The sequence below is a fragment of the Anguilla anguilla genome, chromosome 11 (genome assembly GCF_013347855.1).
Source record: "Anguilla anguilla isolate fAngAng1 chromosome 11, fAngAng1.pri, whole genome shotgun sequence".
Classification (NCBI taxonomy): Eukaryota; Metazoa; Chordata; class Actinopteri; order Anguilliformes; family Anguillidae; genus Anguilla; species Anguilla anguilla.
In genome coordinates, this window is record NC_049211.1 from 23,602,141 (window position 1) to 23,629,955 (window position 27,815).

Here is a 27,815-nt window from a genome sequence, read left to right on the forward strand (position 1 = left end):
TCATACAGGGAGGAGAAGGCAGTTTTATTTACACATACAAAATTGTTTTATGAACAATGAAATAATTCATACAAAAATGTGTTTATTTTCTTATATATAATCATATCCTGAACATGAGTCAAAGTATCATTTTATTGGCCACTAGTGTAATTAAAAGTTGGATCTGGAATGTTATCAACAAAAAAAGAAAAGGAAAACACACACTTCTGTGCTAAGAATTATAAGACATATTCCAGTTATAGGACCAACAGCATTCTAAATCTTGCAGTATTAAATTCATATCTCTATTCCTGTGCTTTTAATATAGAGATATGCCATTAAGATTTCATCCTTGATTTTAAGTTTCAACGTATGCTATTTCCTTCCCTAATGTTAAGTTATACGACTATGCAATTCCATGCCAGTAAAACACATCTAAAATGCAATTAAACTCTTAAGATACTAAAGCATGAGGTTGCGTACTATTACCAAGCATGACAGACAAATTCAACACTTAGAAACAGATAATGGCCAATTCTGTAAAATTGAACCTCCATTTAATCCAGCAAAAGTAAACATAACTGAAAGGGAAACAAACTGCAGAAGTAATCTTGCGTTAATGGAATGGTTCCATAGAACCGGACTGCACAATGATGTTGGGATGTCAAGTGATTTTCGCGATGGAAAATCTAATTATAGGGATGTTGCTGCTTATTTTCTTTTCTGAAAAAGTATTTATGAAGATGCCTCAGTAAAAATTTAGTAAAAAAGCCCTGTAGATTTCAATTATAAACATATCAGAAAGGATTTAATTTGAAATATCATCCCCCTGTCTCGCACTGCCTGAATCAATCATGTGGAGTTCTCAGACCGCACTGCCCTTGAGACGCTAAGCTCTATGTTCTGAGGCTTCTGGCTTCTCTTCAACAAAGACATATTCTGAGAACCAGTTAAGAACGCTGCAGTAACTGATGTGAAATAAAGCAAGCCAGAATAAAATGGCTTTGCACACAAGTTCGTTCCCTTCTTTCAATAAAAAGGACTCAATCAAAACCACAAATCACAAAGACATCTTATTTTGAACATACAGGGGTTGCTCCATTGAACTTAAAACCTAAAGAAAACATTTGGAATAGCTGCTATGCACCATTCATAAACTTCGATCTGAGAACACTATATTAGGCTCATGCAAGTGTACTGAAAATCCAGTCCCTGTCAGAAAAAAAAGAAATCCACATACTTTGTTTCTTGAATATGGTCACCCAGAAACTCTCCTCAACACTCCCTGATTCTGTGGCTCACCTGTTCGGCATTTGTCTTTGGCTGAGCACAGTTTGCACAGTAGTAAGAGTCAATGTTAAGAAATAAAAATACCACTTGAAGATACTAATGTTGGGGCTATGACATTACGAAGTATTAAACACAAGAACAAAGAACATTACACTGGCATTGAAAGGGAATCTCCACTGGTGAAATAAAAACCATTAGCTCAAAATGCATTCTGGGCTTCTGTTTTATTCCAGTGGAGGTTCCCTTAAAAAAACAACAACAAAAAAAAAATCAAGAAAAAAACAGAGCAGCTCAGACTCCAGTAGATGTGTCATGGGCTCCACCTGCCAATCACGCTGAATCTGGATTTCAGTAGTAGCCAATGACATTGCTGCTGAAGCGACAAGTGCAGCATCCCTGCGCTGGAGCCTCTGCCCTTCCTATCAGGCCATTGCCTGATCCTGGAAAAGCTTGCAGTAATGAAGTGGAGCATTATCTGCGTCGTCTCTTTCAGATAACGTGATATTAAGCACCATTAGAAGACCTGGTCTCGTTCTCCTCACCCATCACCTTGTCATTTCGCATCGCAGTCAAACTAGTGTAGGACTAGTCTATACCTATACATTGAATCATCACACTCTCATATAAACAAATGATCAAATGAAAACACACAAAGCTCACATCCATTTGACATGTGATAAGTTTGTAAACAGCTTAACAGCTTATTTACAGCTTGCCATACAATTTGTATGACTTGTGATCATGGTTGCAAATGATTTATGTTCAGCGATAAGTACTTAGAATTTGTGCTACCTGGCCTTGAATGTACAACATGGACTTTGAGGAAACCAAAACACATGGAAACCTGTAGGACTCTCACAGGCATTGATAGTGGAGTTGAAGTGACTTATAACAGGAGTGAGCATTTCCTAAACTGCAGGCATGGGACCCTGTGTTGATTAATGTGGGACCTATCACGCTGCAGTCCTCCACTCAGTCTTGTCCCAGTGCACCCAGTCTTTCCACTGCAGTCAGCATCCGCAAGGTCACACACACACAGCTCTGTCATCACTGCAGCTGCAAGTACTACCACTGCAGTCCTCATTCACTGGTGCCATTACTGCTGGGCTTTGGGTCGCCCATTTCCTTCAAGCAAAAATCAGAATAAGGAGAGAGTGTGGAAGGGATCCAGGGGGGATGGGTATTGGGGTGTAGGAGATTTTTGTGTCAATCTCTGGTGTCACCTGGCTGGTTGGGTGTGCAAAGGGGTTGGGGAAGGGGTGGGGGGCGGGGGTATTCTGTCCTTTTGTGTCCAGGTTGTGGCTCACAGCTCAGTGTCAGCCATGGGTGCCTTGGCAGTGGAGTGGCCGTTGGTGGCAGCGGGAGGGGGCACGATCTTTGCCCCCTTGGGGGACTCCCCATTGACACTGGGCTTCTGCTGGTGCTCCGGGGGGGTCAGAGGGGCCACCGAAACCAGGGAGTTACCCTGGTTCTCCTCATCTGCTTGATAGGACTCCTCAGCCTGTTGGCACAGAGAGGAATACAGTGTGCTTAATGCAGGAGAAAGAGCGGCACCTTGTTTCATGGGCACTGCTGCTAGCTGGGCACCCTGCAACCCCTGTGCTACGATTAGAATGGAAGCAGATTTCACCCTGTGGCACAATCAGCAGAGAAGCAGGAACCATTTACAGCAGGAAAAAAAGCAGCTGTGTTGTGTTAATGTAGAACAGCTGGTGGGGAAAAAATATCACATTGTGTGTGTGCAAACAACCTTTTATAAAATGTGCGCCTCCATCATACAATATACCTGCGCCATTTTGGAACATAAGCAAGAATTTTTGTGCCACTTTGCAGGATGCTTTTAAATGCAAGATATAGGTCAGTAGCAAAGGTTGGGAGTACGCCTTATGTGACAACTTTCGACCTCTACTTGTACTTGAAAGTGGTATGATACGGATGTTGCAGTTATAGTGAGTGTCCATTGGGTGGCAGTCTTCCATCTACTAAAAAAAGGCTTTCAGCAAAAAAAATAAATAAATGGATAAAATATATAGAACATGTGCTGTTGAAACAGTATGTCCAGAGTCAGTCAACAAATATGAGTTGCAGCCATGCTGGATGTAAACCAAGCTGAAATCCAGTTTGGATACTAATTGAAATGCTCATTCCTTCTCTTAGTGTGATGTAGTTAAAACGGTCATAATGATTCACACGAGGATCCGGAGACAGAGTGGCAGTACTGAGTTCTGCTTGTTTGTATACGGACATTTAGAAGCCATGTGAAGGGCTGTTTTTGCTCAGTCTCTGGGATCCTGCTATCTGGGTGTAACCCTCTATAAGGGGCTTTGACCCATGATGTCATGAACCCTACAGAGAAACAGCTGTGGGGCTATGGCAGAGACAAATACCTTTTTACATGTGGCTGTCATAAGCGCTTTCTTTAATTGAGTGCGCGTTCAAATACTGTTATAGTTGTTGTTTCTCTGTAATGTTTTGGCAGACTATATTTTTTCATTTGAACTATTAGACTGGCAATGGTTTGTGCAAAAAAAAAAAAAGGTTAGGGAGTTTTAAAGATGTCGCTGTAAAAAAAGACACAGGGAAGGAAAAACTGAAGCAAAAGAAAAGCAGAACAGATGAATAGGGTTTTAAAACATTTCTTTAAAGAAACATGGAACTGAAACAAAAGTAAAACCGTGGTTTGTCCACTGGTCGTCCTACTATATCTGCACATAACAATATTACAAACAAATGACAAGAGTTTCACTTGGTCAGTGAAAAAGGCTCAGTTACACAGTGCAGTGTGTTTGTATATACAGTGTTAAGGTAGCTTAAGTTTAGCGTTCAGGGCGACCCGCTTTGCCCACTGACCAGCCTCATGCCCTTGGCCCTGCGGCTGCGGCGTTGCTTCAGGACGTAGCCTCCGATGAGCAGGGCGGCCAGCGCCAGGCCAGATATCAGCAGGGCCACCAGCACCGTCGGGGGGGGTTTTCCCCAATGTGGTGTGGCCTCAATCAGTCCCAGCTACAGACAGACAGAGTGAGAGAGAGAGAGAGAGGGGGAGAGATAGAGAGAGGGGGAGAGATAGAGAGAGAGGGAGAGAGAGAGAGAGAGAGAGAGAGAGAGAGAGAGGGGTGGGGCGAGAGTATTAACATTGTTCATGTTTTACTTCCATTGTTATACAACTTGATTTTTGTATGTTTCCTGTTTACTTTGGCAATATGTACTATATGTATTTCATGCCAATAAAGCTCATTGAATTGAATTGAATTGAAAGGACAGAGAGAGTGGGAAAGAGATAGGTAGAATGGGATGAGAGACAACAAGATATTATACAAAACATAGTTTTGAAATATTACTATACTGTATATGTTACATACATACTGTATATATTAAACTCTTGTGTGGAGTCCAGACTCTTAGTGTTTCTGTTCAGTTCCTTTCCTAATCCTGTGGGAAGTCATTACTGGTTACATTATAGGCTTCACCAAGGCTGTGAGCTGGCCTCACATAACCATGAAATATCTTCAGCCTCACTTTCACTGCTCCTCTCCCTGGGTGCTCCGCGTACAGCGTGAGGCCTCAGACGCCTGTCATTGAATATGAAGGTATGGAGCTAATGTCCCGGAGTACTTCCGTTGCGTATACTGTATATCCCCGTGCGCATGAATGATGGCCTGTCCTCGAGAAATCTGGAATCAATGTGAAGTATGTCGAGGCACTACGTCCCAAATATTTCTGTGTAATGAGCCCGCTTGTCAGGGCCTTCCAGGTTCCGTTTCCTAATACAAAAAACTGCCACAGCACCACTGCCTCTACTCTCTGCACTTTTCATAGTTCTCAGAACAGAAAACGAAAAAATTAAAAGCAGACGTTAAATCTAGGAGTTGCAGGCAGGCTGGAACAGAGGGGTGCAGAACAGGGGGAAAACTCTAGTGGCCTTCCCAGGTCTCTTACACAAGTGCTCTTCCACAGTGTTGAGGGAACGAGGACAGCACTGCACAGGGCTGAGCGTGGTGCTCACACGTGCGTGTCATTAACGCAGCTGCATCTCACAAGAGATAGAGAAAGGGTAGAAGTTTGAGTGCTGAGCCAAGGCTGGGGTGAATTTTGGTGGGGGGGGGGCACCGGGGACGTCCTCTAAAAAAAAACCCTCCCCCACAAAAAAACAATGCCCAAAAAATGTGACCCGAGCTGGTGGGATGATGTCATGTAGCAATGACATCAGTTCCAGGGGCGCGGGAGAACGTCTCCTGTTTAGTTTCATATTAAAGTAGGATTATGATTTATCTGTGTGCTTCGCTGTGTCACGGGAAACTAATAATAATGCTAACAGAGTAGGTCCTGAGAGTGCAGTCCCCCAGAGTGTTATGCTGTTATGAGAAGGAATCATGGGATATTTTTCACTCAGATCTTTGTTTAAAGATCAGCTGTGGTCTCCACAGTATGGTTAAGTGTTTTTTGGAGTGAGAGTGCTTCATGAAGACATACCTCGTCCTTAATGGGCTCACTGTTGAACTTGTCTGCCATTGCCATTACATTAGCTGTAAGGAGAAACAGTCAGACCTGGTGAGTCTCCATCATTTTCCTTTTATGTGCAACCTTTCATCAGCCTAAGTGCACTAAAGTATAAGACACCTTATTTCTGTTTGAGTAATTACTGTTTTAAAACAATCGTCTCCATTTTAAAACAATAGTCACATACTGAAACTGTTGCATTTCTTACATGTATTTTAAAATCCATGTATTTCTCTATTTTAAAAACAGAAAAATTATAAAATTGTTCTGTACAATATTTAAGAGAAACTATTGCATTATTAAGCATGCTTAAATAGGTGCTATTTTTATAAACTTTATTAAACTTTAAATGTACCAATACTGAACCGTGATGTTGTATATTGCAAACTGACCTTATAAAGACCAGTTTATTTTAAACTTTCATTTCAAGCAGTACTTTGAGCTAATTTACTTTATCCAATCCTATATAGCAAAAGTAAATATAAATGGTGGCACAATGGTTAATGGCATGTATTATACACAGTGAAGTTCACAGACAATTACCTGAGAATCATATAATAGCATTTTAAGTTTTAGATATTAAAATGACTATTATTAGATATTAGAATGTATTGTGCAATTCAATTCATATCAAGACTCTCATTTAGGTGGTTCTGACATATAACATTTTGACAATGAAGATTTCAATTTGAAGTGGCTATTAAAGGCCATGCATGATCATTACCTTGAAAAAATGATCAGTACTTTTAATCAGTACCATTTAATACCTATGGTAACTGAAACGTGAAATTAAGCACTTAGGAATGAACCCCAAGAACAATGTGTACCACTTATGTAATAGTTATGTAACAGTCTTTGGCACTTAAAAGGCTGATCATTATGATCGCTTAAGGTAGTAAAGCCATAGAATTTATTCTTGCAGATTAGCCTTATGTCCACAATTTTCAGTAGCCCAGATTCACTTCAATTTCATGCAGCCAAATATAAAAATGATCACAGCATCCATATCATGTACATCGACCATTAATACATTCTGTAAAGTAAAATAATGGAAATTCTCATAGCATATTTAATCTTATGTTGAGATCGAAAGAGGTAGAGAGAGAAAGATAGAGCGAGAGAAATTTGTCCAAATTTTGGTATTACTACAAATTAAGTTTAGAAAAACAGAGACAAACACACCTTCAATGTTTGAGCCTGCAACAATGGCAATATTGGAATTCTCCTCCTGGAAAATGTAAAGTTTGCAGTCTTCTTCACACAGGTCTGTTGCAGTGTTTTTTATTTTTTCCTTGGTGAGCTCCTGCAAAGAGAGAGAGGATGCATGGATGTGCTCAGGTGACTGTTCTGCACTTGCAGTTGACTTCTGTCTTATAGCATCGCATGTGACTTTTTTTTAAACTTCTGCATTTACTTATTGGTTCTGATATAGCATAATATAGCAGGGAGTTTGTTTCCTGCGGAGTTGAAAAATACTTGCACAAAAAAAGCTTTTCGTTCAGAAGAACCATAAGCAATGGTTCACTCAAGACTGTCCTGCTTTTTGACACCCAGGACTGGGGTCCTGAGTACGTCTTTGGATTGCAGTTCCTAGGCTGAGACTTTTCATAAGTGTCTGCTATGTCGATGTTCATTGCATAGTGGAGTTAGAATGTGGCTTCTATGATGCATGTAGTACTCAAGTTGCATGCATACTCAAGCAAGAAAAAACCAAGAGTGAAATCTGTACAAATACCATGCAAACATGAACATTATATAACATCGACATATGTTCTCATGAAAAAAAGGAATGATGACAGATGTCTAATTTATCAGATGTAGAATAAAAGAAATTGGCCAAAAAAACATTATGAACATTATGAACATTATGAATGTAACCTGATAGCACACTTTTGACCAGTTGGTTATAATGTAATAATGACACCGGAATTATCTGCCTAAATCAACTATGACTGTAAAGGGCGTGCAATCTACATGCACAGCTGCTGCATGCACACACACACATACAGACACACTGTCTCTATTCTTCTCAGTATTCTCTGTCTCCCTCTCTCACTTGCCCTCTTTCACTCTTCCTTGCTCTCTTTCGTCATATCGCTGTATCAGTATCTCACGCATATTGTGGTTGGACCAGCTTGCAGGACATCCTAGAAGAAAAACAGCAGAAGCATCTGTATCTCGCCTGGTCGTGACGGCAGTGGAATCCTGGGTGCTGTTTGCGTAAGGCGGCCGACCTCGGGACTGAAAACAGCCCAGCCGGCCCACAGCCCCCCCAGTCAGCCTCCTCTCCTTAATGACACCAGAACATTACACAGGGAACAAACCCCACTCTATGTCATGTGAACCAGATGGCTGAAGGACCTGAAGGCTTCTGTGGGCAAACACTGCATGCCCAGTTAAAGCCAGCAGTTGGCCCTTTTTACTACAGCTCTGTACTACAGAGGGAAGGCTGCCCCAGGGCCTTCCAGCCACTCTTAAACTGTCCCCTTCCCTCATGCTGAGCTCACAGCTGAAGCTGAAGTCAGTCGGATGTCTCCCTCTACATCCTTCATTCACTCTTATTTATTTGGCCATTTTTAAATGTTCAGAGGCTTACTGAAGCATAATTTGCATGTGTCACAGCGTTGTTATTTCCAGCTGTACTACTGGTTTTAGTTCAGGATATTTTTTTCTCTCTGTTTTTCTTGTATGCTCTTACTGACTTTGTGTCTGACATTTACCTGAATGTCAATTCAAGAATTTATGCGATTGAGGCTTGTTTTCATCATTTTAATTGTTATAGATATTTGTGGGAACATTCAGGGGCATTTTTAGAGACTACATTGTTGGGCTTTCCTCAGAGGAGAATTTCCAAGTCAGTTTATTTTTGTTTATTTATTTATGTAAACTGCTTTTTCTTCTTTTATGTAAACTTTCTGGTTCAGCAAGAACATTTTTTTAAATTAAAAATTATGATTGCCTTGCACAACTCTATACCCATACTCTGATTGTTTGTGATGTCGCCTGGTTTGAATGTACTGGGAGATGAGTACAGTGTGACAGTATAATCCTATCTGTTTTACCATTATCTATTTACACATGGAAAGTGCCTTAATATTTTTTGAGGCTATGGTAAATCTAAGTTCATTATATTTAGATTGTAATGTGCTATGAGCCTACATAATGGGGATATAAGAATTGGTTTTGGGCATCCAAAAACATATTTGATCGGATACACTTTCTATATATATATATATATATATATATATATATATCTTTTCTCATGCTATAAACTGAAAAAATGCTTATCCTACATGCTAAGTGTTCTAAAGGCATATTTTAAGCTCTATAGCTCTCTTGAACAGTACATTTAAAAAAGTATCACTGTTTTGAGACAAACATCACCCTGGAGCCTCCAGTCATTTCTGCTCAGTTTTTATGGCCATCTGCTGACAGAAGAACAACAGAAATGCGACTGTTTCATGGAAATAATCATGTAGAACCAGTGAGGAAAGATGGTTTTTAGTATTTTTCACTGGCTTCCTTGTTTTAAGACAAACATGTTTAAATGTTAATCACTTGAGCCACTAAAGTGAATTTTTTTTGGAAAGGTGCAGAAGTAAGATAAGCGGTTTCAACCAGCCTAACTAGACACATCTTTTCCCTTTCACCTGTAATGTTTTTCAAGTCTCAGTACTCTGTTTTCTGTTCATTTGTAGCATTTGTTTACTGTTAATGGATGCCCTCAATACAAACCTGCATTGCCCTTGTTAGCATGCAATTATGAACTGAGAGTAAGAGCGTATTAATGCACTCATTTGTGAAATGTATTATTGTATCATGAAATGGGAATGGTATCTGTGAATGGATCAATGCAACTACCACTTACACAAACACTTACAGTATTGTAGCAGTTACACAGTTCAACAAAACTCACAGCAGTGTAGCAATTACACAACAATTAAACCCATAATCACAGCACTGCAGCTGATGCACCTACATCGTATCCTGTGACTGTTTTTTGCACTCCACAAGCCACACAGTACTACAGGAGAGGTATATCAATAAACCCAGCAAAAACTAGGAGCTTTTGGTGGTGCTATGCATGTCAAAGAAAGCAGCCAATGCAGCAGTAACTCAAGGAATCTCATAGTGTGAATTTAAACTCACTCACAGTGTCTCACTGGAGCAGAATACTGGTCATAGTTGGCTTATAATTTAGTCAAAGCTTGAATCTATTTCTGTAGGACCCAATTTGCCCCTGTGGTTGAAGCAATCCCTAATGGGCCACTCAGGAGTATAATTCATAATTCAAAACATTTCAGTTTAGCCAATGGCCACCATTTATGGTGACTGATTAACATCGCCTTAGCATAGTGCGAAACTGTAGGTTGAAAAAGTTAAGGAAGCTTAACTCTCTTAGAGTTGGCATCAGCAATGTAATTATAACTGTCTTTGGATAAAAATACTAAATCTCCTTGAAATTCTCCAGTAGGGAATTTTACATGAATAATTATGAGACACAAATTATAGCAGATATTGATTTCTCATTTAATTTCATCTTTCATAAAGATCTGTTCATACTTGCATATAATCAATGTATTTTTCATATTGCCCTGTCCTCACCATTATAATTCTAATTGTAATGTAGCTGAGACAATCATTGAGACAGATCCTTATAAAAATCTCAATAAATCAATATATAGTGATTAAAAATACTTACATATTCAAATTTTAAAAAGTTTTTTTTGTACATTTAACACCATGAATACCCATACATTTCTCCACTGACTCACAGTTGATTTGGCATTTTAAACTGACGATTGGTGTTTAAAATATTTCCTGGATATGACATAACTGTCTGTCTCTCACAAGACATTTAAGTGACTGACACATTCAGGTGGACTGCCTTCCTCCTTGCCCTATAGTGGACCACCTCTAGCCTACAGCACATCTAAGCAGAGAAAAGATACACCTCAAATACAGAAGCGGTGGCAATGATCGGGTACAATATAGTCAGAGAGTACTGCAATACTCACACAGCTGGACGCCTTCACTAGTTCCAGCTTCACTGCATCTTTGTTGCTAACGGCTTCTTTTTCCACACACTGGATGATACTCTGAGGATCAACACCACATCACAACTGATGTGAGCTACTGATAATAATAATAATTATTATTATTATTATTATAATTATTATTATTGTTGTTATTATTATTATTATCATTAATATTATTACAGTATACAGTGCAATTCAAAGTCATCTCAACTCAAGCTCACAACTAAAATAAAAAGGGAAAGAATTAATGAAAAAAAATTCATTTTTTAAACGAATTAAATAAAATGTACTCATCACTTAAATTTATAATATGTTAGCTCTTAAGCAGGATACTGCCTATGCATAAAAATAAACTGCAAAAATGTATCATATGAAAACGCAGACTCACCACAATGGGTACGGTAGGGGCCATCGTGGTTGTCATGGTCTGAAGTACAGAGGTGCTTTCAAGGGTCTGTTCTGAGGTCTGTGTGTCAGTTGGCTCCACGGTGGCGGTGCTGAAGACTGGGTCAGTGGCTGGGGCTGATGTCACAGTTTCAGTAGTCTGCTGGGAGTCTGTTCCAGCCTCCGGTGTGGCTGTGAGGGTGCTGCTTGTCTCTGGGGCAGCGGTTGACAAAGCTGCGGTTTGTGTGGTCTCCAGTGTTGTCGGTTCAGCTGTGGTCGGGTCCGGTACTCCTGTGGGAACAGCCTCTGGAGCTGCATGAGCACACCATCACTGTCATGGTTGGAAGAATTTAAGACCCCCTTGCACATTTCTGATGTTTGACTAACTTATTAATTTAACATATATGTCAACACTTATATTGTGTATGGAAACAGTCACCAAGTGTCAAAAATGACTTTTTGTCATGAAGTTTTGTCAGGGACAACATGATTAGAATAATCATCATGTTACCAGAGAGGACTGTAAATTAATAATACTTTTCAATACCGCAGGTCAAAGGTAAATTTCTATGTCCATTGCCCTAACTGTTTCCATTTCCCTTTAATGTGCATTTAGTCCTGTTATTTTTCCATAATTGTTGATTACAAGGTCCAAAATTTTTAATAAAGTTGACTAACTTTTTTATGCACACAACACTCAGTTCTAACCCGTTTCCTTGCTCTATGCCTCTGCTCAGCATTCTCTAATTCTTTTTGCCTCTTTGCAGGATATGAATCCTGTGATATTTATCCATTTATTTACCTGAAGGAAACTCCAATTGGATGATGTTGGTGATGGGCAGCCTTTGAAAGACTGGGCCACATTTTATTAAACTTTCAGCCACTCACACAAATAATTGATTCTCAAAATGGAAGTTTCATTCCAGTTCTTTGTTCCCTGTGCTATTCCCACTTTCCTTGATGTGCCGTGTGACACCATTGGAGGGACAATCCCAGAAGGAAGGTTTTGGAGCTTATGGGGTTCATAAACCATTCAGTTTTGGGATTAATTGAAGGGTTCCTGCTACTGCATCGTGGATTTTTTTTCCAGCTGGCCTTCTCTTCACATACATGAAACCACTTTTCCACAACACATAACACTGTTTACTTCTCTGTGTGTACTCAGCCAGGATTCTGGCTTAATCTTAGTGGGGTATTCAAGTCACTAATAAACCCATATTATTTATCATTCATGTGCGCATATTCAAAACTACAAGGCAGGGACAAGTGGGAGAGCCAAGAGACTTGATTAGAGTGCAGTCCAGACCTGAAAGAAATAATTATTTGAAAGAATCTAGCCTTTTAGGCACCAGGAAAATTCCTTTATTGACAATTACAATCACTCCTATTCAGAACAAAAGTATTCATAGGATGAATAATTTGGCTAGTCACTTTGTTGTAAATTCTAAAGAACCTAGAATGTTCTTGAACCTTACCAGCATCTAAACTTATTTCAAATACATATCTACCTCAGGTCTGGTGTGGTCTACATTCCCTCAAGTATGGTAAACTGGGTTGAAGTGTGGTCTTACTTGTGGTCGGCGTGCCTGTGGTTGGGTTGCCCTCTGGGCTTTCCTCTGTGATTAGCATTGTAGATGCAACTGTTGAGATGGCAGGAGTGGTTGCAGCAGCAGGTGTTGTGACCTCTGAAGAAAAAACACCTTCAGAAGCCATAGTTGCATTCTCCTGACCGACCACACCATCTGAAATAAAGCATTAAGGTCCATAAATAAAATATAATGGTACTTTCCTTTTGGCATTGTTCAAAGAATTCTGAGATCTTAACACATTTCTTTACAAATGAACATTCATTTCTTTGAGAACAAACTTTAGGGCATGAATTGTCCTGTCCAGAAAATTACTCAATGACTCTTTGGTATGATATCCCATAGTTAATGGTATGAAGTCGTTACTGTTATATCTAATCCACATTATAATTTGGATATCAGTACCTGATATTCTATTTTTTTTTCTGAATAAGCCACCCCATAATCCTCAGTGGCATAGATGTTTTACTTTTGTTAACCCATATTACGCTAAAGAATTTATATAACGCTAATTAAAATTTATATAAAGTAAAATGTAATTATGGATCTATCAGATTTCCCCAACTGGCCCGCCAATCAGTACCAGGCAGTTGGGTATGGCTGCTAGCATGTGCTAATAGCAGTGTACCTGCCAGTATGTGCCTGCTGGGATGGATTAATGATGTTGAATTCCTTACATTGACTTTGTTGCTCCCCTGTTGCGTTCTCCTAGATGAGCCAGATAACATAACGAGTGGAAAACTGCCTTTGTGCATCAAAAAATGATATTCTGCAGACGTTAAAGATAAGTGCTCTCTTCGTCCCCACATCTCTTTGGTCTAATTACTGCAATATTCACCTATTTTGCTAAGATATGTGTGATTATCACCTCTGCGGAATCACCTCCTTTTGGATAACTGCTAGCTATAATACATATAATGCTAGCATTATATATAGTAGCGATACATTTCATAGCAATAATCGAGGAAGAAACTTGTCCTGTACCAGATGGAGTCTGGTACATGACAAGTGCTGACAGGGAGGACTAATTGGGAGGGGATTTTAGCAGGTTGGTGTTGGCTTCAATAGGGTGGAGGGGCAGGTTTAAAAACCCTGGCCCCTTTCTGACAACCTACACCCAGACCTGACCTGAAACCAATTACAGCTGTTTGCTCAGCAGCCTCAGGTAATTAATGGCCTAAGTGTGGAATAATGTTCCACCATGACCAGTGTAAATAAACATTACCCTGCCACCACTGTGAATGAGCCTGACCCTCCCACCGGTCCATTGGGAGAGATTCTCTTCCTAAAATAAGAAACCTTTCGGATTTTGAGTAGGTCTCAGTATGAGTCCGGCCCAGACCCTGACCTCCAAAAGAAATAGTACTTATCCATAGGAGTTTTCATTTTTGGCTAATGTTACAGATGTGCTATTTGGTCTTTTTTTTTTTTGTGGGTTTTGTTTATGACACTTAGGTAGTGATCCACATGAAATGTCCATATCTCTTTCTTTCCTTTATGTTACTCAGTCTTTTCATTGACAAAATGCAACAGTATTAAGTATTAATGCACACAAACAAGAATCTACATGATCTGATGTATGTCAGTTTTTTTTAGGAATTGCGGATGTCCCATTTACATTTGAACATGGTTTGGGTGCATGCAGTTAATTATATTTCTGCTTATTCACAGTGACTGAGTCAAAATACACAGAAAATAAATTACATTTTTGAAATTGCAGGAGGACCTACTAGAGTGTTGACATTCTACTCTATGTGCTTAGGCATTCCAGAGTTCAACATGACCCAGTTCAGAACTCATTCACACCCAGACTCCAGAATGCAGGCTAATGTTCCATCTGGGAGGTCTGATCCTCCTAGACTAACAACAGTACAGTATATATGGTCCTGTAACTCCACTATCTCCTTTCACTGAAAAACATATACCAATTCCAGACTGTTGAAAGGTTTATTAGGTAGAAACAGTCATCAAAAACTCAAATCGCAGGGCCTACATTTTTTTTCTTTGACACCTTAAAATCAGCAAACATCTCGGACATAAGAAACCAAACGAAAAGAGTAAAAGAATTTTACAAAAGACTGGTCAACTAAGTACAGACATATTTAAGTCAGGCCCTGTTGCACTCCAGGACCAGGGTAGCAGAATGATGGCCCTGTACACTGCATGGTGACCATGGTTTTTGTTCTTCAGTTGTTCTCATTGCGTCTTTTTGCTCAAAAAGTTCTACTTCTTACTAAGTATACCACTTACTTTAGTCACCATGCAGCAGGCTTAGACCCTTGTCACTCATTTCATTAAGATAAGGGTCCCTGAGTGACAAGGGTCTAACCCTGCTGCACTGCCAGGGTCCATGTAAAGTGAGCTTGCACATGAGTCACCCCAGCATAATAAGCTGTGAACTGTGCTTTGCCTCAGCTGTGGGTGTTAAAGGGTTTATCTCAACTACATATACGCATGAGAGATGTGTAGTAGATGCATGATTGGACACCAAGAAAGAATGGTTGGGGCAGTACAATGATATTTTTCTCCCTTCAGAGCTGACAGAGTAAAATAAGTATGGCGAAACTGGATATTACTCATTCACTGTGGAAATTCTTATGTAAGAAGTTAATTTTAGATATGTGGTAACTGTGTTTTCTATAGATAAGCACGAACCTTCAGTTTGACATGAAGCCCATGAAGCTCTGTTTCTGTAGAGAGGGTGGTGTTGTGTGCCTTAATGTTGTGGCAAACATGATGATCTGTACTGTATGATCTATGTACAGTATTATGAAATATGCACAGTTGTTCTCTTGAAATTGTTTATATTATAGGTCATTTTAGTGTGTTAGATGTTTTAGCTGGCTACTTTTGGGTGGGAATTGGCATGCTTATCGAAACAAAGTTGAATAAAAATGCAGTTTCAAGCAAATGGCCTCTTGCTTTTTTCGCTTCTGTTGCGCGCACACACACACACATACATGCACACACAGACACAAACACACTTCTCTTCTGTATTACCTCACCCATGAAATATTTACACTTTCTACATGCCTCATTAAGAGATTGCCTTCTCTGTTTTCCTCTAGTAGCTGTGGATGTGTTCACCAACAATTGTTCGGGGGGGGGGGCGGGGTGGGTGGGTGAAAAATTGACGTGCTGCACATGAGTTTTACAGTGTCCTCAGTTAGCGGACAAACTGTATATAAATCATAGTCCTAATGCGGCTCCCGTCATCCTCCTCCAGTACAGACAGACCCACTCTTGCCTTCTCTCTGTTCATCGTCAGCCCTGGAGTGGCAGCAGTTTATTGCTGCTGCTCAACCTTCAGGGTCACAGACACCTCTGAGGATTGATTGATAATCTTTGGATCGATTAACTTCCCAACCCCCCAACCCACGCACCGATACCGTCCAGACTCCTTGTTACCCACAGTCTCTGCTTTTCCCTACAGGGGTGGTTAAATGGGGGACCTTACCCGAGGCCCTCTGGTCGAGAACTCCTTGACCCTGCATGCGCTGGAGGAACTCTACTCTTCCAAGGCCAGAAGCCCTACATGCCTCTGTGTGCTGTACTTAACAGCCAACGGGCAAGACTGCCTCATAAAATGAGGTGTGACTGAGGTGTAAATCATAGTTTTTTTTTGGTGCAAATGTGACACGAGCACAGTGTCAGGAAATACGCAGCGACACTTCCTCCAACGGTTGATGAGGTCAGGCCGATTTGAACAGAGCGGCTCAGTGATAGAAGGGCATGAATCGCTTCCACACATGCTTACGTAGCTTTCCCAGTTATTTGGAACGTGTCGCGGCACCTGCTAATGCATAGCAGAATGTTACGAGTCAGTTTTGGGTGTCACTGACGAAAGCTAGCATGCGCACCAGAGACAGTAGGACTAGTATGAATGTTTAGAGTGAGCAGAGGGGGAATGTTTTTATTGCTGTTTTTATCAGACTGGGACCGTATTAAATATCATCGCGTCTGCGAATGGGTCAATGGTGTCCTCTAAAATATGCAGTGGATTACTTTCCCCAGTCCTGAGGACAGAGTCTGTACTTGCCTCCAGTCACATAGGTCAAGGAAGGAGGTAAGAAAAAGAAAGAAAAACACGCACGCCGTCTTTGTCTTAGCCTGAGACATCACTTCACAACCTATGTAGATCCTCCTGCTCCTCCTCATTTAGCCCCCCACAGTCAGAACAGACAAGGACCAGAGAACAACTGTCAGATTAGTTCATTTTTATTAGCCCTGTTGCCATAGCAGTGTGGGTTGCCATAGCAGATAAGACGTTTCGGGCCCCTTGGCCAACTCGTGGGTTCAGTGTTCGGCCTCAGTGTTCAGTCTCTCCACAGCGCGTAGCAGGCAGCTGTGGAGGAGGTAAGCAGGAATGTGATAAAGGTGGTATTTGCTGTCATCAGTCCCTGCACGCTGACGTCTATACGAATTCCAAGTTCCCCTCCCACCCATTTGTTTCCTTTACTCTCGAATGCCTTCTTCAGCCCCTTGACCCCTAAGAGAAGGGTCTCCCCCTGCTCCAAGGCCTCCCAGTTACCTCAGGTTTCACTGGAACAGACACACCCAATCCAAAGTTGTATCCTGGGTAGTAACACGTTGCAAAAGAAATGTAAGTTTCGACTACAAATTATTACAACAGACAGGTAATAATTTAAATGCTGACAGCCTCATAAAATTGGATTCATGACATAGAAGTGTCTGCTTTATTCAGAGATATGGCTTATTAAAAATAAAAAATAAAAAAAAACATTTAGTACATGCAACAGTGACTACATAAAAGTAAATCTTTTGAATGTTCCAAGGCAAAACTTGAATGAAATCCACTGACCTTACACAATTTCCTAAATTGTTGTGGTATGCCACTCCAAAGTGTGTCCAGATTGAGCACAGTTATTTAAATGTGTTACCGAAGGATTATATTTAACAGAAGAACCCTTTTCTTAACCCCCTTGGGATATTATTCCAAATGGAGTACGATAGACCTTCTCAGGAAATCCATCAATAAGCTCTTCACTGGTGTGGGTAATGACTATGAATGTCTGGGATTTGGGAAATAAAAATCCGAAAAAACAAACAAGCCATTTTGGCGGAGTGAAGGGTAAAGACTGGGCTCAATGAACACTGAAAGGACACAGCAGGAGCCCTGAAAGAACAAAGTCAGCGCTCAGGAGAAGTGCTCAACATACAAAGTCATTATGCGGGAGTGGTCCTGGACACAGAACAGAGGCGGACGGCTCTCCTCTGTGACTGAGGACTGGGGGACTCCGGCTGAGAGTGAGCTTCAGTTTGAAAGGTTGCTTTGGTAGTGGGGAGGCTGGGGCACAGAGTCAATGGGCAGACTGCTCTGCGATGAACCGGGCGAGCAGAGACAGTAAGCTCTGCGTGGCTTTGAGTCTGGATCTGAAGGGAACAGATTGACTGAGCAAGGCTGAGTTCAGCAGGACATATCAGGGAGAGCAACACGATCCCTTATAAAAATGGGATATACTGCAATATAATGAAAACAAATCTAAATATTGCAACCTTTTACAATTCATGAGCAAATATACAAACTGTTGGCACTTAGAGATATTGGAATAATATTTTTTCAGAGAAGTGGCTTTGCACTTTTGATTTATATTTATTACTATATGTTTATATAAAGTTCACATATATTTAGTATATTCTCCAAAAAAGTTCTCAATATATGAAAGTATATTCCATTTCTATGAGCGAGAGCAGCGCTGCTGCTCAGGATGGTCAGTGTTGTGTTTTCTGTTCCACTCTGTTTCCTGGCCTAGCTGTGCTGGTGTCAGGGCACCAGTGGAACAGATCGCTTCATTGTCCGTTCCAGCAGCCAGACCGTAATGTGCGGTTTCCATATTTTCCAAAAGAGTGGGGACAGATGTCACAGATCATGGGCTCTATTTTCTGGCAGCCGCATATCGTGTTGCGAGCGTCACACTGGCGAGGTGCTATTTTCATTCACTTTCAATCATCATATTCATGCAAAGAAAAAACAAATGGGTTTTTGGCTTGTGTACTTTCTTTAAAATGACTTAATGTCATTACCACTCGTGGTCAAGAAGATATTTCAAATAGGGGAGAGCTATTACTTCTCTTAAGAGTGAGTGACAGAAATGACATAATGACTTGGGTCCAATCAACATTTGTCCTATAGTTGTAAATTTTACTCTTATCCTTATGTACTTTTTCCTTCACAACCTCACAATAATCTTCTTGAGAAATTAAATGATTACTTGTTTAAATAATCCTTTTCTCCAAGAAATTGTATTAGTATAAAAGAATATAATTTTCCAATTATTAAGCATATATAGCTCATTACCTGTGTTTTTAATTTTCTACCGCTCTTTCTGTTTATCTTTATGAAGGGTGCCAATAATTTAGAGGGCACTGTGTGTGTGAGTGTGTGTGTGTATGTGTGTATGTGTGTGTGTGATTCCTCAAAATTTCAGCCTTGATGGATGCTGTCAGGGTCTTGAACTCAGCTGACTCAGCCACAAAAATGACACATCAAGGATGTCTTTGGGCCTGAAGAATTTATTCCCCCTCACCCTCCGCCACACCTTTCCATTACCTGCCACACTGCCAGGATTGCAACTAATTCCTGTGTGATTTACTGCCAGTCCTACTCATACTTTTAAGTTTTCTCAAGGACCATAGCCCCTCCCCCGAGCTCTCCACCCAAGCATCTCCTCCCCCTTCTTTTTCCTGTTTAGATTACCATCTTTTATCTTTCCTGTTTTTCCAGAGTCAGCGTTCAGGGTGGGAACAGGGGGGAGAAAAAAACATTTCCCTAAAAGTGAAATAAGGAAGAAATGAGGTGAAGGAAGGGAAAAAACACGCTGGGAGAGCGGAGGCCCGGGTTCGATGGGGTTGGGATGTGGCCCTTGTAATTAGCCCCGTTCCGGCTCTCTGAAGCCAGCTAGGATGTGGCCCCGTGTTGGGAGGGGCCCTCCCAGCCGGCAGATGCGGCTCTCCTGTGGGAGTTTCCTCACCGCGTCTTCACCGCGAAAAGAGCGGGCCCTTGCCGTCCGCCCCAGGGTCCCGGCGCAGCAGGCCTGGAGAAACACCTCGGGCGTCCGCCGCCCTGGTTCCTGCCGGACCCTCCACCCAGATGTTATTTCAGCAGCTCTGACCTCTCCTTTCCCAAGGCTGTCCCGGCAGACTTGGAAGAGTGACAGGTTGTCCCTGTGCAACTCCTTTACGGCCTTATCGCCTGGGAAACGTGGAGCCGAGGAATCCTTCGGCAGGACGGCGGGGCGAGCCTGAGTCACAGCTTCAGGCGTGCGCTTGTAAGCGGGGTCGCCTTTCACCTCCCTCTGCGCTCCCACCCTGCCACCCCCCCACAGATAATCTGCAGGTGCAGCGAGCAGACAGGCCTCGAAGCACAGTCTTGACCCCCCCACCCCACTGCAGCAGCTGGCCACAGGGTGCTCAGATAGCGTGCCATCCACAGTGCCCTGTCTGTGTTAGCACACAGCACGGTGCCTCCCTGCACAGCCCCTTCTCTCCCAGCACCAGCAGTTCTGTTTTGAGGAAGTCAGCATTTGGCATGCGTCCCACACCATGAGCCGGGGAGACAACCTCAGCAAAGATTAAAGCTGTGACTGCCGCTCACCTTTGCTGTAGGTTTCCCGGGTTACCAAATACAGCAGTGATTCTGAGACAGTCCCCAGGGCGGCAAACCACACCGTCTCATTAATGCGCAATTCCTGAACTTAACCTCCTTTCACAGACCTCCTTTCACCCAGCATGCAAACAACGCAAAAATCCGTTACTGCCTTGGTTTGATAAGGATAACCGCTTTCGCAAATAGGCCCTAGGACCGGTCTCAAATTTCTCGCTGTGGAGAATTTTAAACAAAATGAAGTCAGGTTGAATAAATTAAGTGAATGAACAATAATCCAGGAATGTTCCTAGTATGTCCTTGTACAGGATATGGGTGTGGACTGCACAGTCACGCACGTCAGGCACATTCAGCTGATATGGAGGGAAGTACGGCTCAGTTAGTCAGGCTATTTTCGTACAGTGCAATCAATGAGTCTGCAACACCACACCTTACAGTGAATATTTTCCAGATGGAATAATAATGATTAAAAACATAAAAACTCACTCAAGCTAATGCCAGAAAGACTGGATATATTTGTTATTCCTGAACTCCTGTATAATAATCAAATACAATACCATACAAAGCAACTAAATAAGGCACGGGTCACAATCATGAGTTGCCAACTCTTACACTTTTGGCATGAGACGCACGCTAAAAGGCTCTATCACACAGTCTCACTCTACCCAAATACATCTCAGGGGAGTCCAACAAAAATAAAACCGCTACCTGATTTTAAGAAATTGACAGAAGGACGCCCCCCCCCCCCCTCCACCCCCCCAGTTAGCCAATCGCAATAAACCCCCCCGGTCAGTGAACGCAATCTTAGCCCCCCCACAACCCCCCACCCCTTTCCAGTTAATGAACACGATAAATCCCAGCTGACCGAAGTTGGCGACTCTGCAAACAGCTGGCGATTTAAAAAGATGATTTTAATGTGTCTGGATCAGTAGCCCGTATGTACAGACTGCTGTTTACAGTTGGTCCTAACACCTTGTGTTCCACCTGATAAGCCCGTCTGTGAGTTATCATCTAGACCTGAACACCAAGCAGGGCTATCATGCAGATCAGCCCTGTTTGACAGAGCTAAATGTCTGAGACCTCACAACTAACTGCCCCCCCCCCCCCCCCCTTCTTCCTTCAGGGCTGACATTTCTGACAATTTTTTCATTTTACAAACACAAATGCACACACGTTTCTGGATGTTATTTTAGATTGTGTGGCAGAAGACTGCTCTTTCACCGCATCACATTGACAACTGTCTGTTTTGACTGGGTTTGCTTCTGAAATAACAATTTTGCAATTTAACGGTGTGAACCTGGCAAAGAAAACAAATCAAGATGAACACTGGGGAATCGGCCGCATATGATCCAGAGTGAACACATGCTGTCTTCCTACCACCCAGCCGTAATTATTTCTGTTGTTGTTACTTTAATGTAATACCCTCATCTATTAGAGCAAGTATTTGGTAATTGTGCGCATGAAATCTCAAGTGGATCCAGCTCTTTGATCAGTTCATTCCCCACCTCCTGCCTTCGGTAAGGTCACAAAGCAGTCTCACTCTCCCTGTACAAGCCCTACAGATGGATCATGTACTTCTACCATCTCACTGCACTTTACAGCAGTGGACAGATAAAATAATAATGTGAAAGGATGTGTAAATGTTTTGTCTTCACTTGGCTGTTCAATACAATGGGTCTGGTAGGAAGTGGTGGTGGGAGGAAAGTAAGGAGACAAATCAGACAGAGAGTCTTACTTCCTACGAGTTAAAAAAAAAAAACCTGGTTGCAGTTTTTCCCTTTTTGAATGAAACAATCTCGACTGAGGTCCTCACTTTGTCTGTCTGTCTGTCGGTCTGTCTGTCTGTTATATGACAATAGGGAGTTCTCTGAAATAGCAACAGGAACAGCAACTTCAAAAACTATCCAGTGGCGTTTGATGAAGAAAACAGACGTGTTCAAGCTCATGTTTTCAATTAGACCCCTTAAAAAGCCCCAGCAATGTGCATGTGACTTAGCATTAATTGCCTGGGGTAATTACTCTCCAAAGGAACGTGGCAGAGCCAGGGAAAATAAAATGTGTTTTTTTTTCCAGGTGTAAATGGTATACGTAACCACGAGCCTGTAGCTTTCCCCTTTAACAAGCATGCCATAATGGAGGGTTACATGACCATAATGCCTGTACTGGCAAGCTATCCATGTCATTGTGGTCTTGCTTGTGCGATGTGGACCTGACATGATGAGTAAGTGTGATCTGATGAGATTTGGTGGAGCTCTGGAGACCATTTTGCCTCCTGACTGACATTTTTAAACAGTGTTTTCAGTGATGGCTAGCAATTAAAAGAATAAAATTCCAAAACAATATGTGCATGTATGTCCTATGATGGTTTGGATTGCTTTAATTACAAGAGATATTTGATTGCATGGCTCTTTTAAATATTGTAGAGATGATGTGAACAGGCACTTTCCTTCTCTTTTAAAATGATGTCTAATTAGAACATTTCCATTACCAGGTTATCTGAACCTGGAGTTGTTGTTTGGCTATTTTGCAAACAAAAAGGAATAAGCACAGACGGACGGAGGCAAATCTGCTCTTAGACCTCCGGCAGCTGTAAAACCACATCAGTGCCTGGGAACAAAGAGCGCACTGCAACAGCAGTAACTGTGAAGACACAATGCGAATGCAGATGCCAGTCTGGGGTTCATTAAAGCTGTTCAGCAAAGAAAATATTGTTACTAGAGAATGCGTAGTCATTTTCAGCTCTTGTCTTGGTCAATTATTTTGTATGTATGAGAACTGGGTTTGGTTTCCTCTATTGTTTTTTTTTTGTTGTTTTTTTTGTTAATTTTTTCAGCCAGGCTCTGTTTGTGTAGATTTGACCTGTAGATTTGAACTACACTCCTTTCTAGGCACTCATTTTATCATGCATCTTGCCAGAATAAACGGATGAACTAATGCAATGGGAGGAAGAATTGGGATGTTTGTCTTAGATTTTCCTGTTTAATTGAAATTGTTCAACTTCTGTGCTGCAACAAGAAATTTAAATATTTACATACCAACGACTGCAACCTCTGAAAAATGTATTAAACAGTAGGATGTGGTTACACTGTCTCTTCCCTGGTTGAAATCACTTATCTTCGAGCAGTTACATAAGTGAAGCGACTGACACAAGACAGGCTTCCCAACGCAGTCATGACTGGACGGAATGTCTGTCAATGGCCGTGGGACGGGAGGAAAGAAGGCAGTATTCTTTAAGTGTTTTCCTTGGCAGCCCCCTTTGTTTTCGGTAGACAAGTGTTTTACAGATCCAGCACATTGAGACAGAGAAGCAGGGGTTTATCGCCCCTCTCTGTCCCCCGGGGCACGCCTGGGTCACCACTGGACCAGCCCTTTCATATCAGAGTAGTGCATTTGCATGCTCGAAACGCGTCCAGCCACAGGACAAGAACACGAGCGCCCCTTTTCTCCTCTGTTACGAGCGGTGTGGTGTGAGAGGTCAGGCACGGGTCTTTGCTGATATGAACGGGTGTGTCGTATTTGTCTGGGTTGATAAAATGGCCTGGTTTGTGCAGATGCAGATGTTGGGGTAGGCGGAGTCAGAATTCAGGGTGTCCAACCCTGCTCGTGGTCTGGAGTAGTCTAATTGTCTGTAATCTTACCACCGATCTAACCACTGTCACTAAGTGCGACTGACCACGCCCAGGCCTGCCTGCCCAAGCCACAGCAGCACTCAGATTCCACACATTTATGAAGTCTAAAAGTGGCAGTAGGAGCTACAGAATCAAACTGTCCCAGAAATATCATTTTTGCTTACATCAGTAAATATGAAAACACCTCCCCTCCCCAATCTCCTATACTAACAGTATCCAGACAGGGCACAGAACAAGGTTGCCAACAGATTTTACTTGATGACATCAAGCATTTGTAGCTTTGACCAAGACCACCGTGGAGTATCGTAGTGCTGTTTACATATTTTGCAGGACCACATCATCGCTGAATTCTCCTGCCGGGAAACAGTACGATGGATAGTTCCATTACAGTCCCTGCTATTTCCACCATCCACACTGTCCTTAGACATGAAAACAGAGCCGGCAGAATATCTCGCCTGCTCCCTCTCTCCCCACTGCTGCGCATTCACACCAGGGCTGTGAGCCTGTGAGAGTAGTGTGGGAGTCACAGAGGGACGCCGACACCTCTGAAATGGAGCCGCTTCAGCTCACAGCTGGCTGTCACGCCTGCACGCCTTTTGTGTCCTCAGTCGGAATGTCTGTGAGGAACAGAGTCCTTCCTGGGTTAGGCGTGTCTGACTGACCTGCCAGGTTCTCCCTCCTTCCCCTGCCCCCGCCCCCACCCCTGCTCCTGCCCCTGCCCCCGCACCCACCCCTGCCCCTGCCCCCACCCCTGCCCCCTGCCCCCACCCCCACCCTGTCAGGTCTTCTACAGGTCTCTAGGCAGGTATAATGAGCTAGCTAACACTTCTTTCTAACTAACAAAATGACAATGAAATTGTCAAGACATCATTAAGTTCCTTGCATTTTATCACCCAACTGAACACGGCGTTGCCTTACCCACACTACTTGCATTTACTGTACCCTATGTACCCGTACTGCTTTAGAAGCTGTGTGTGTGTGTATGTGTGTGTGTCTGTGAGTGTGTGTGTGTGTGTGTGTGAGAGAGAGAGCTAGAGAGAGAGACAAAAGATAAAAACGCACACATTCAATTCACATAATCTCAACCACGAGAGGATATTACTGTTTTAGACATCAGTGTTCCATTTTAAGATTTGTCCAAACTAAAGCCGTATTCATGTTGACTTCTCTAGCACAAAGGCTGTTTATACAAACTTGGATCTGCCGCTGTGCTCCAAGCCAAGCTCCGAGCCAATGACATCACTGAGTCCACTGTGTCATTGATTAAACCTTGACTAAAGCAATTAACCCCGAGGACAAGATGAGAGCTTTGTACAAAGAACTGAAAGTGAATTCATGTTCATAGATAGGAAAAAATAGCCTCAAGAAAAGTACAAATTTAAGTTGCCATAAAACTATTAAACTGAAAATTTTGTTTAAAAAAACACTGACGTCATCAGATTTGGCATCCGCAGGCAAACTTGCGTGCCACTTCCAAGAAAGATGTCCATTTTTCCCCATACAGCAACACATGTAGCTCATTCCAAATGCTTTACAATCCTTCACAAATTATGAATTAAAGAACACACTGAACCAATCATCCCTGTTCAAAACCGCAGGAACAACAAAGTTTCCCTCTACATTCATTGTAAATGTACCAACATAATGTTCAACAAGCTGGCTTCACTCGCATGCCCGCACGGTCGTATATTTAGCTGATTTTGGTCACATTCTAAGCGGGAGTTGCACGCAAGTGTCAACAATATAACAAGCCCGTGTGACTGGAGGTGTGCGATTGGCTGTGGGAAGAGGAAGGCAGACCTGAGCCAACATCCCAGCGTATTCCTGGTCAAGCTGGAGAGCTGCTAATAGAACACATGCTGTGGGTGCTACAGTCCAGCAGCATGGTTGGCTCTCGTTCTGCCGTGTGTATTCTGAACTGGTTGTAGTAGGATAAAAAAAACCCCGAAAACCCTCTCTAAAATTCCTGGACATCATATCCAAGTTCTTCATGAGCTAATTAGACGCAGGGTAGGGGGGTGAGTGAGGGATGTGTCCTTATTATTAGATTTCCTTTTTAACATAGAAATCTAATAACTCCATACCGGATTGGATTTCAGTGTGGGCGTATGCATGTGGGTGTGTGCATGTGTCTGTGCGTGTGTGTGTGTGTGTGTGTGTGAATCCATCCCTGTGTCTATGCGTGTATGTCACAGTGTATGTTTGACTGTGCATGTGTGCTGCATAAATATCTAATCTGTAGGGGATGCTGGAAAGTGTGCATGTACAGGGTCTGCCATGCCAACCCTTAACTGGGAAGCTGGCATATTTGCCATCCCAATTCATTCTTCCAGAAAAGTGTTTTTTACTGAGTAGTGAAGATTTATCAGTTTGGGTAACTAGTATTGTGAGTTCACCGCAAAAGACAAGGGCACTTTACTGCAACTAGAATATCTGCAGTTTGAGCTCTGGTGTACACGTTACCATCCACTGAACCACATGGATCTTTAAAGTCCCTGGCTTCTAGAGTCCTGTCCAAGCCGCACCTCACCCCTGTAATTTCTAGGGGCCTTGCCTGGTTTGGAACAGCACCTCTCCACCAGCCGCATCTCACCTTCCAGCAGAGCGAAGGTTTGGAGATCGTCTTGCCCCAAATGGACGTCACCCATGGGGACCTCATTTTAATCCCTGCTGAGTCGACAGGAGTGCGTACCACATTTCCATCGACAGGCCGTTTATCCTCACACCACCCTCCCCTCCCCACCACCTGCTCATTATATGTACACGCGACTTCACATGACTGACAGGATTCCATGGCAATCCGAGTGGCCTGGCTGTCAGCTCCTGATGTGGACTTTCAGAAGCTGCCCATGATGAAGCCACTATCCCTGGGAAATCCATACTCTAAAAAGCTGAAGGTAACTTGGGCTGGTGTGCTAATGTAACAGGACGCTTGAAACAGTTGAAAGAAAACAGGCATGGCCAAAAAAAAAAGAAAAGAAAAGAAAGAGCTTGTTTCCAATCCCTGCTGCCGTTGCACACCCAGCCCAGCTCCACCCACTTTGCTCAGGATGCAGCCCGTAATTGCTCTCCACTACAAGTTTCCACTCAGAGTGAACCCCTTTGTTCTGGGGTTTTCAGCAAACACAGTACAGACCTATTCAATATACCACACGTGTGTGATTTGTGCATTATCCATAACTACTGGCATAGTCCAATTTAAAGCATGAGATGATCCCATTAAAACATGATTTGTTTACCTGCCCTATATTTACCCTGTTTAGCCACCAACACCTACCTCTGCACTAAGAGCATTGCATTCCTAACACTGAAGAATTACGCAACATTCTAGGAGCTTCAACTTTATGAAAACTCACGTGAATAACTCCCATCAAACTCCCTCCAATATTTCAGACTTGAGCAACACTTGTGTAATCCAGCACCCTTTCAGGAGTATCAGAGTCACGCTGATAGCAGCACCAGCATCATATCAGCAGGAAGGTAAAGGGAAAGGGCAGTACTCACCATGCAGGAGCAGAACGCTCAGAACCAGGGCCAACGCCATCCTTCCCCAGGATCCATTCATTTTCACGGTGGACGCAGCCATCCTCCTTTGTGTGAGAGTGGCCGGTGAGCGGGCGAGCGAGCGCGTGTGTGAGATAAAGCAGTGGCTGTGATCAGAGCCGGGCTGAGTGAGTTTAGGATTTCCTGTCTCTGTGAGCTGCTCTGGCGGGATAAGGCGTAGCTTGTGCTCCCGCAGTTTTTTATACGAGCCCCCCTCCCACCTCCACTCTCTCTCCCACCCCTT

At 42.5% G+C, this 27,815-nt stretch overlaps 1 protein-coding gene and 1 long non-coding RNA gene across 2 annotated transcripts; one reads left to right on the forward strand and one right to left on the reverse strand.

Moving 5' to 3' along the window:
- Positions 1-27,757, reverse strand: LOC118208595 (hematopoietic progenitor cell antigen CD34-like). Its single transcript, XM_035383437.1, has 8 exons — positions 27,533-27,757; positions 12,761-12,931; positions 11,194-11,501; positions 10,785-10,865; positions 6,949-7,069; positions 5,740-5,792; positions 4,120-4,272; positions 1-2,770 (listed from the first exon to the last, which is right to left on the reverse strand). The coding sequence occupies exons 1-8, from the start codon at positions 27,612-27,614 to the stop codon at positions 2,573-2,575; spliced, it is 1,167 nt and encodes a 388-aa protein (XP_035239328.1). The 5' UTR covers positions 27,615-27,757; the 3' UTR covers positions 1-2,572.
- Positions 6,304-8,739, forward strand: LOC118208603. The gene is made up of 2 exons (XR_004761594.1): positions 6,304-7,104; positions 7,901-8,739. It is a non-coding gene; the product is annotated as an uncharacterized LOC118208603 (long non-coding RNA).
- Positions 27,758-27,815: the final 58 nt, after the last annotated feature.